Source organism: Miscanthus floridulus, chromosome 10 (genome assembly GCF_019320115.1).
Source record: "Miscanthus floridulus cultivar M001 chromosome 10, ASM1932011v1, whole genome shotgun sequence".
In the NCBI taxonomy this organism is placed as follows: Eukaryota; Viridiplantae; Streptophyta; class Magnoliopsida; order Poales; family Poaceae; genus Miscanthus; species Miscanthus floridulus.
The window spans coordinates 13,924,775-13,932,547 of record NC_089589.1 but is presented as its reverse complement, the minus strand read 5'-3'; the positions used below and the strand labels follow the sequence as shown (position 1 = coordinate 13,932,547).

Here is a 7,773-nt window from a genome sequence, read left to right as displayed (position 1 = left end):
GAACTCTCACCAGCAGTTGATTTTCCTTTACCGGTGCCTTTAGCATCTCTAAGATTCTGAAAAACCTATGAAAAATAAGTTTTCAGTTATGAAACTAATCATCAGTTCACTAAACATGGTGTCAAAAAAAGCACATGCTACTGAATTTACCTTTCCAGCACGCTTCTGAACTCCAGAACGTCATAATTTCCCTTTCTTCTCAATAGAATTAGAGAACTGAAAAAACAATATCAATAGTTAGTTCATAAAAACATAGTGGCATGGACTGATTCCAGTAACTTAACTGCTGGAGAATAAGAACAGAAAAGGTTGATATGTGCAAATGAGAGACAGACTGATATCCTACTCCTATAACTATGACATAGTGAAGGTAATAGTCCAAAGAGATACAGAAATATGCATAGTTCATTCATAAAAGTTTTAGAATATACTCCAGAAAACACTCCCTTCAGATGCTTGAAAGCCTGGACTGCTATAGTAGGATCAATATCATCATCTAAGGAGTTTGAATCCTAAAAAGGCAACAAGATATATCATATTATATACACAAGTGCATAAATAAACAAAATCAAGTAAACTTATTACCTCGTCAATATTCAATAAATCAGAGTTGTCGTCTTCTTCAGAATTCATATCAAACTCATCATCACTCTCACCATTTACAGATTAAGCATCAGATTGCAACTCATCATCATCCATGGCTATATAACAAAAATAATAAAGTTTAATCAGCTACTGTTTTCTTAAAAAATATGCATGCCTACCATTCAGTAACTCACATGAGTGAGCTCTTTTACTTTAGTTCCATACTACTCATACTAGGTCGGTATACACCGTAACAGAATGAACAAAAGCTTTCAAGCACGATATTAGAATCAGGTATGACCAAACTATTGTTGCATGCATGAAGTAATTGCATATATAGGCAAATCAGTGATACATGAGCAGGACAAGTTAGATTCACCGAGATTACATAGTTACAAGATTACATAGGAAACTAATATATAGTTACAAGAATTTCTTTGGTGCAATAACAACTTGGAAAAAACAGATAACAGATAAAATCCAGGATCCAAATTCCTTATAGAATTCACAGACTATATCAAAGTCAAGAAAACGGTGCGTAGCCAAAAATCCATGTAAAAAATCATGAGTATGTAGCAGTAGAACTGATGCTCAAGCTCAGCCGGAAAACCAAGGCATGGATCATGGATGGATGGTCCAACAACGACCATATATATGCTCAACAAATATCAGAGCAGCTAGCCCACTCTCTCCCACATCCTAGGTGTTATTTATATATTTCTCAGATATCTAATAAAGGCTTCTTCTTTTTTATGACTAAGGTCTGTGTTTCAGTGAAGCTACAGCAAGTCAGCACTCACAAGAGCTGGCCTGTTGTTCAGTTGTTCATCAAGCCTGTATGGGCACACCCAACACAATATTGGCATGCACTCCTCACAAAATGGCCGGCCATATTAGAATAATAATACTGAAAGGATTTTTTTTTACTAATTGCTTGCTGCACTCACCATTCCTGATAGACACTTCAACAAATCTCTACATTCTACTTTTCTTTAATCCCCTGAAGATGACCATGAAATCAAGCTTGTGATAGACACTTCTGAAATCAACATTTAATTTTTCAGAAAAAAAACAGAAGATGTGGGGTTCAGTGAGTAACTAAGATTCTCCATCGACTACCGAATGCCATGGCTTACATTCAGCATAGCAGCTATGCTCAAGCTCACATATGTGCAACTAAAAATTTGTTCGACCACATCAAGTAACACAGACAGTGCTTCATATAGAATTTCAAACAAAGAACTAGACCATTAAACTATTACAGAGATAGTATTAAGAGTTTAGCTGCACATTGCACTCTTAGTTTTCACCACCATAATCAGTGCCATCTTCCTCTCACATGAACTAGACTGGAAGTATGCTAACTGTGACAAGTACTAGTTACTGTTGTGATAGGAATAGAACTTGAAAACAGGCAGAACCTAGCCTCAAAAAAGAGACATTTCAGATGTTAGTGACCCTAAGAAGCATAATAGAAAAATTCCCTATCAACGAAGAAAATAGAAAAATGATTATGTCTTTCCTTTTTCAATGTCAAAAGATGGTTATGTTCAAGTCACACAGTACAGACCTCAACTTGCTCACTCGAGAACACAACATGCAGGCTTAACAATATTGTTACCTTGCTGACAGCCTTCAGTGGGTACCCTCCTCAGCCTTGGATCTCTGCACCTGAATTCAGTTAAAAATCAGGATGTCAACTAGCCATCAACAAGCACACAATCTTCTTTAGATAATTACTTCACATGCAGTAGGCCATGAACAAACACGCATCCGTGAGCAACCTGGTGTCCTATCACTCTTTCCCTTCCAGGTTTAACTTACAATTAGCTTCCTCAACATAGCAATGCTACGATATTTCACGCAACAAAATGGTCAGAAAATAGACACACATTTCTGGAACTAGACATTCAGAGAGTAAGCAACTACTATCACAAAGTGGACTTAATGTTCCAAGCAAACCACAATCAGTTGAGACACATATGAACTTAATGTACCAACAAGCAACTACTATCACAAATAGATTGCTGGAACCACGGCCGCAGGCGAACATCTGCCTGCCTGCGAACAGAGCCGATGCGCCACGCACCCCAGCAACCGCCCCTGCTGCAACCAAATCCACAGCCACAACCCAAAATCCCCCAAATCCAATGCAAATCCAACGGAAATCCCCCGTCTACATCCAAAAATCCCCCAACCAAATCTCCATCCATCAGGCAACAGACGAACGCAGGTACCTCCAGAGCTCTAGCAATGGCATTAGTGGTTGGCAAACCAAACCATGTAACCTTAATCACAACAATTTATGCAGAGTTCATTCATGTAAGTACAAAGTAAACAGAGTTAGCAACACCTCCATCCATTTTGGGCAGTAGATCTGGGCTCTAAAACACAGAGCCACAGAGGAGAAGCAAGCCAAACCCACAAGGCCGATCCCCTCCTCACAAGTACTACAGAGCAGCTGAGCAAACCACACACGCAAGCTACTACCCAGCAAAAGCTGGGGAAGAGGAGGCGTATGAACACAATGGCGCCGGCGACGAAGCGGGCAGATGTGGAGAGGGCAGCGGACATGGGCCGTTTCACCACCGGCCCCCACTCCCCCAGATGCGGGAACCAGACCCCGCAGCCGGCCACGACGGCGCTAGAGCCTGACGACGGAGCTCGGGGCGGCCGCTAATGAGCCTCCAAATCACCGAGTCAATCGCCTCGCCAGAAACGAACGCCTTTCCCCTCTCGCCGGGACGATGCGGGAAATGAGACTGCCAGAAACCGACAGGCGCGACTTTCGATTTCAAGCAGTAACATTTCGAGTGGGCCCTACATGTTAGCGACACAAAGCAACCAGCACAGATCAGGCGTTCTATTATTCATCATGCGGCCAGAAAATTCATGTGCCAACAAACCACAAAACACACATGTGTCCTATAGCATTTCTGTTTCTTTTATAAGCCCCTAACATAACATAGGAACCCCATGTGTCAGGTTATCAGCAATGAATCCCCTTGAAAAAGAAAATCCGGTACTGAACCTTATCCTCTTCGGTTGCTAGCTTGTTGTCTCTTCCTGCAACTCCATCCGCTCCCAACAGCCGAGCTCTAGCTAGTCCTCAACTTCGCTCCCCTCTAGACGCCTTATGCTGCAGTAGCATCGGTGTTTGCTTGCGCCAAGGTAAGAGACGGCTTGGTCGGCGGCGATCGATCGGGCCTCAGAATACCACGACGTATTAACAGCTAAAACAACCAGGATAGATCCACTCCCTAGTAGCTTGTGATGACTAAATTAATGTTCATTTTGCGCATCTGTGCTGCGAGGCGGCAGAAACAAGTGAACCGGCCAGTAGCACCAGTCGGAGAAATTAAGGAAGAGCAGATGATAGCCTGTTCGTTTGGCTGTGGCTTGTCGTAAACGATCGTAAATTTTCAGTCGGAACAGTATTTTTCTCTCACACAAACCAGCCAGCAGTACTTCTTCACGAACCAGCAACGATACGAACCAGCCAACCGAACAGGCTACATGTACGATCCGTACCGGGCAGAGAGGTGTAGGCTGAGTAGTAGCCAATCAAAGTAGTTTAACTATTATTCAACTAACCATATTATTATTCATGTGCTAACCGTGGGGTTACTAAGGATGAAAACGGTCGAACTCGGTCGAAAAATTCCTCAATCGTTTTCTACTTTTACATTTGAAATACGAAAGCGAAAGCGAAAGCGAAAGCGGACAAGCCGGACACGAAAACGAACACGAACTTACGGAATATCTAGAATTTCGGAAACGAACCAATTCGAGCGGAATTATGTCGAACACGGTCGGTATGCAAAAATTCAATACGAAATACCAACCCACAGTGCATAGCATTAAACAAGTGCACGACCAAATACATAATAAGAGATAAGGCTGGGCGCCGTCTATAAGAGAGGGCAGCTAGCCACCAGTAGAAAGAACGCAGCTGCGTGGTGAACATCCTGTAATTGGACTGTATGACCTGTGCAGTTGGTCAAATTCGGTTTAAACCGAATTTTGAATTCGGAATATTTCAAATTAAAAGTAGAAAAGTAGAAAACGGTCGAAAAATGTGTAAACCGTTTTCTACTTTTACATTTGAAATACGAAACATCTCAAATGCGAAAGCGAAAACGGTAAAGTTGGACAAGAAAATGTGGATTCGATCGGATTAAATATAGAAAACGATGTAGTTCGGTTTGGGATATTTCCGTTCCGTTTTCATCCTTATGGGTTACATATATGCTGATGCACTTTTGTGGAAAGAAAACATCCCACGGCGCGGGACACGTACGTAATTAAGCACACGCACGTCTAGTTAACTATACTACTACTAGTAGTCTCGATCAGATCACTTGAGCCAGGTAATAGTTTCGGAACACTTCTCTCTCCAGGGCCAAAGGGCCACCTTGACGACGTGCGGTGCGTCATCCAAGGTGCCGATGCGCGTAGTAAGGCTCAGGTCCCTTGCTTCGTCGCTGCTCCACGTTCCACCCTCCTGCACGGATATCATGAGGGCACAGGACACGGCCCTCCACTTGACCACCAGCTCGTAGAGCTTGCCGACGTCGGCGCCGGACTCCCAACCTTCCAGGATGACGTCATGGAACGGGTGGAAGCGCGACGCCTCGGCGAACGTCACCGCCATGATTGCCAGGGCTCGCCCGACGTAGCCGACGTCGGCGGAGTCCCTGGGCACGAAGCTGGCGACGCGTTCGACGGCTTCAAGGATGGTCTGCTTGCTGACGCGAACCCCCTCCAGATTCCTCGACCCGCCGAACAGACCAGGGTAGTCGTCGGCGAGCCGGAAGACCGTCGCCACCGGGATGAGCGCCCGCGGCCTGTTGCTGAAGAGGTACCACAGGCCGCTACGGTCGGTGAAGCCGGTGACGTAGAGGTTGTCCCGGCGAATCGCGAGCATGATTCTGTTGTCGCCGGCGCCGACAAGCTCGAGGATGAGCCACTTGAAGGGCTTCCTGTTGACGGCCTGCTGGTGCAAGACCCAAACGATAGAGCCCGGGCCCCAAATTCTGTTGTTGCTGTCTTGTTTCGCAAGGTTGAAAATGTTGGTCATGAGTTGTTCGTAGTCGTCTGTGGCCACATTGAAGCTGATCAGGTCGTAAGGCTTGTACCAGTCCCTGCATGCAGTAGATCCAGCAATATATAATTAACCAGCAGAAAAGAAAAATCACCACGCGACATATCGATCCATCGAGTGGATTCTCTAATTATTTACACAGGATGGATCGGACGTGTTCTGAGATACTAGATGCATGAGAGGATCATATCATATCGGAGCACAAACTAAAAATTCAGTGGAACATTACAAAATCAAATAGCATAGCGCGCAGCACAACCCTCTTGATCGAGAGTCGTTTGTAATACGGGGATGATCTGATCGAGCTACTACACAATTATTACGTACTAACTCCCAATTATATTGCGCGGTTAATTAGTGCTCCGATATATGCTTGCTGATTCTGCATATATGCATGGTAGCATCATATACATACATACCATGGCCTCATGCATCTCCTTCCTAGTAGCCAGTGTGATCGATGTACATACATACGACTGTCAGTATCAATTAATGAGGTCACTAGCATGCTTGCTTTTGCTTGATAAGGTAGTATCATGTTTGGATGGAGGGAGTAGCGATCGAGGAGTCCTACACTAGTAACACTACACAGGCCGGTGGTCCTGCAGTGGATGAGTCAGTCCTACACGGCCGGGCATGCTTGTTCCAAGTTTCCAACTAATATGCAATGCAAAAGCTAGCATCGGCAGCAAAGCATGTATATATATTCTCTTGATTTTTACACACACACACACACACACACACACACACACACACACACACACACACATATATATATATATATATATATATATATATATATATATATATATATATATATATATATATATATATATATATATATATATATATATTGTTCTGCGGCTGGCCATAGAATAACTTATTCTGTTGCCACTTTGAGTTACGATAATTACCATGCTAATTTACGAGATTACAGTAACTCCTTACTAAGTGACTTACTATAACATTATCGTAAATATCACCGTGAGTTGTAGTAACACGAGTACCCTGTAGCTGGCTACAAAATAACTTATTCTGTAGCCACTTTGAGTTACGATAATTACTATATTAATTTATGACATTATAGTAACTCCTTACTAAATGGTTTACTATAATGTTATGGTAAATATCCTCATATGTTATAGTAATCCAACTATCGTAAATATGTATTGACATTATCGTAAATTAGTATATAAAATTATCGTAAATGGAGGTGGTTACAGAATAACTTATTTTGTAGCTATATATATATATATATATATATATATATATATATATATATATATATATATATATATATATATATATATATATATATATATATATATATATATATATTGGAAAGTTGGCTCACGCTGCTAGGGGCCGATCTAGCTGCTATAGGGTGACTAGTTAAGTGGGGTTTAAGATCAATTAGCTACCAGACTTAAGAGGAGGATGAATCAGTACGTGAGAGTGAGAGCAGGAGGGTTGGAAAACTTACTGGTTATGATCCAATGGGCAGCGACGGATCCATCGAAAAAATTTAGGGGGCTGAACAAAAGTACGACAGCAACATACCTTCGACTGCTGCTCGATCTTAAGTCTCAGTCCCACCTACACGATAGAACTTTGTGGGCTCCAGGGGCGCTCCAGGGCTCCGGTATCGGTAGGGGGGCTCGAGCCCCCCCCCCCCGGTTGAATCCGCTGCTGCTAATGGGGGAAGTGCGTAGTCGGCCATCGCCGGTGCGGCCAGTGCTGCTGCTGCCAGCACCAGCAGCACTACCGTCAGGCGTGGGGTGGTTGCCGTCGTGCCCGACGTCGGCCAGCCGCCGGCGGTGTACCTGTTCTCAGCTCTGGTCTGCTCTGCTTCTGCTGTGCTCTGCTTGTGCAGTTGTGCTCTGCTCGGTATGTTGGTGGTGCTGGAATGGAACCGTGCAACTCTGCCCCCTTTATATAGTGGTGGCCTGGTGGGTGGTTTGCTTCATCGTGCAAGCCAACTATACGCATGTGATCCGTTTGCAAAGTTTGAAAGGAGGAGAAAAATATACAAAGATGACTTGTTTTTTTTTGGGAACATATACTACAGATAAGACTAGCTGTTT

The 7,773-nt window shown here is 43.5% G+C and overlaps 1 protein-coding gene across 1 annotated transcript; it reads right to left on the bottom strand.

The window, feature by feature from the left end:
* Nucleotides 1-5,100: 5,100 nt before the first annotated feature.
* LOC136487439 (uncharacterized) lies at nt 5,101-5,665 on the bottom strand. The gene is made up of 2 exons (XM_066484581.1): nt 5,241-5,665; nt 5,101-5,206 (listed from the first exon to the last, which is right to left on the bottom strand). The coding sequence occupies exons 1-2, from the start codon at nt 5,663-5,665 to the stop codon at nt 5,101-5,103; spliced, it is 531 nt and encodes a 176-aa protein (XP_066340678.1).
* Nucleotides 5,666-7,773: the final 2,108 nt, after the last annotated feature.

What these genes read in the sequence shown, in the direction of transcription:
- LOC136487439 (XM_066484581.1), bottom strand. Translation starts at nt 5,665, where the DNA reads ATGACCAACATTTTCAACCTTGCGAAACAAGACAGCAACAACAGAATT. An exon ending in GTCGGGCGAGCCCTGGCAAT is followed by an intron (nt 5,207 to 5,240) that starts CATGGCGGTGAC and finishes GCGTCGCGCTTC; the next exon opens with CACCCGTTCCATGACGTCAT.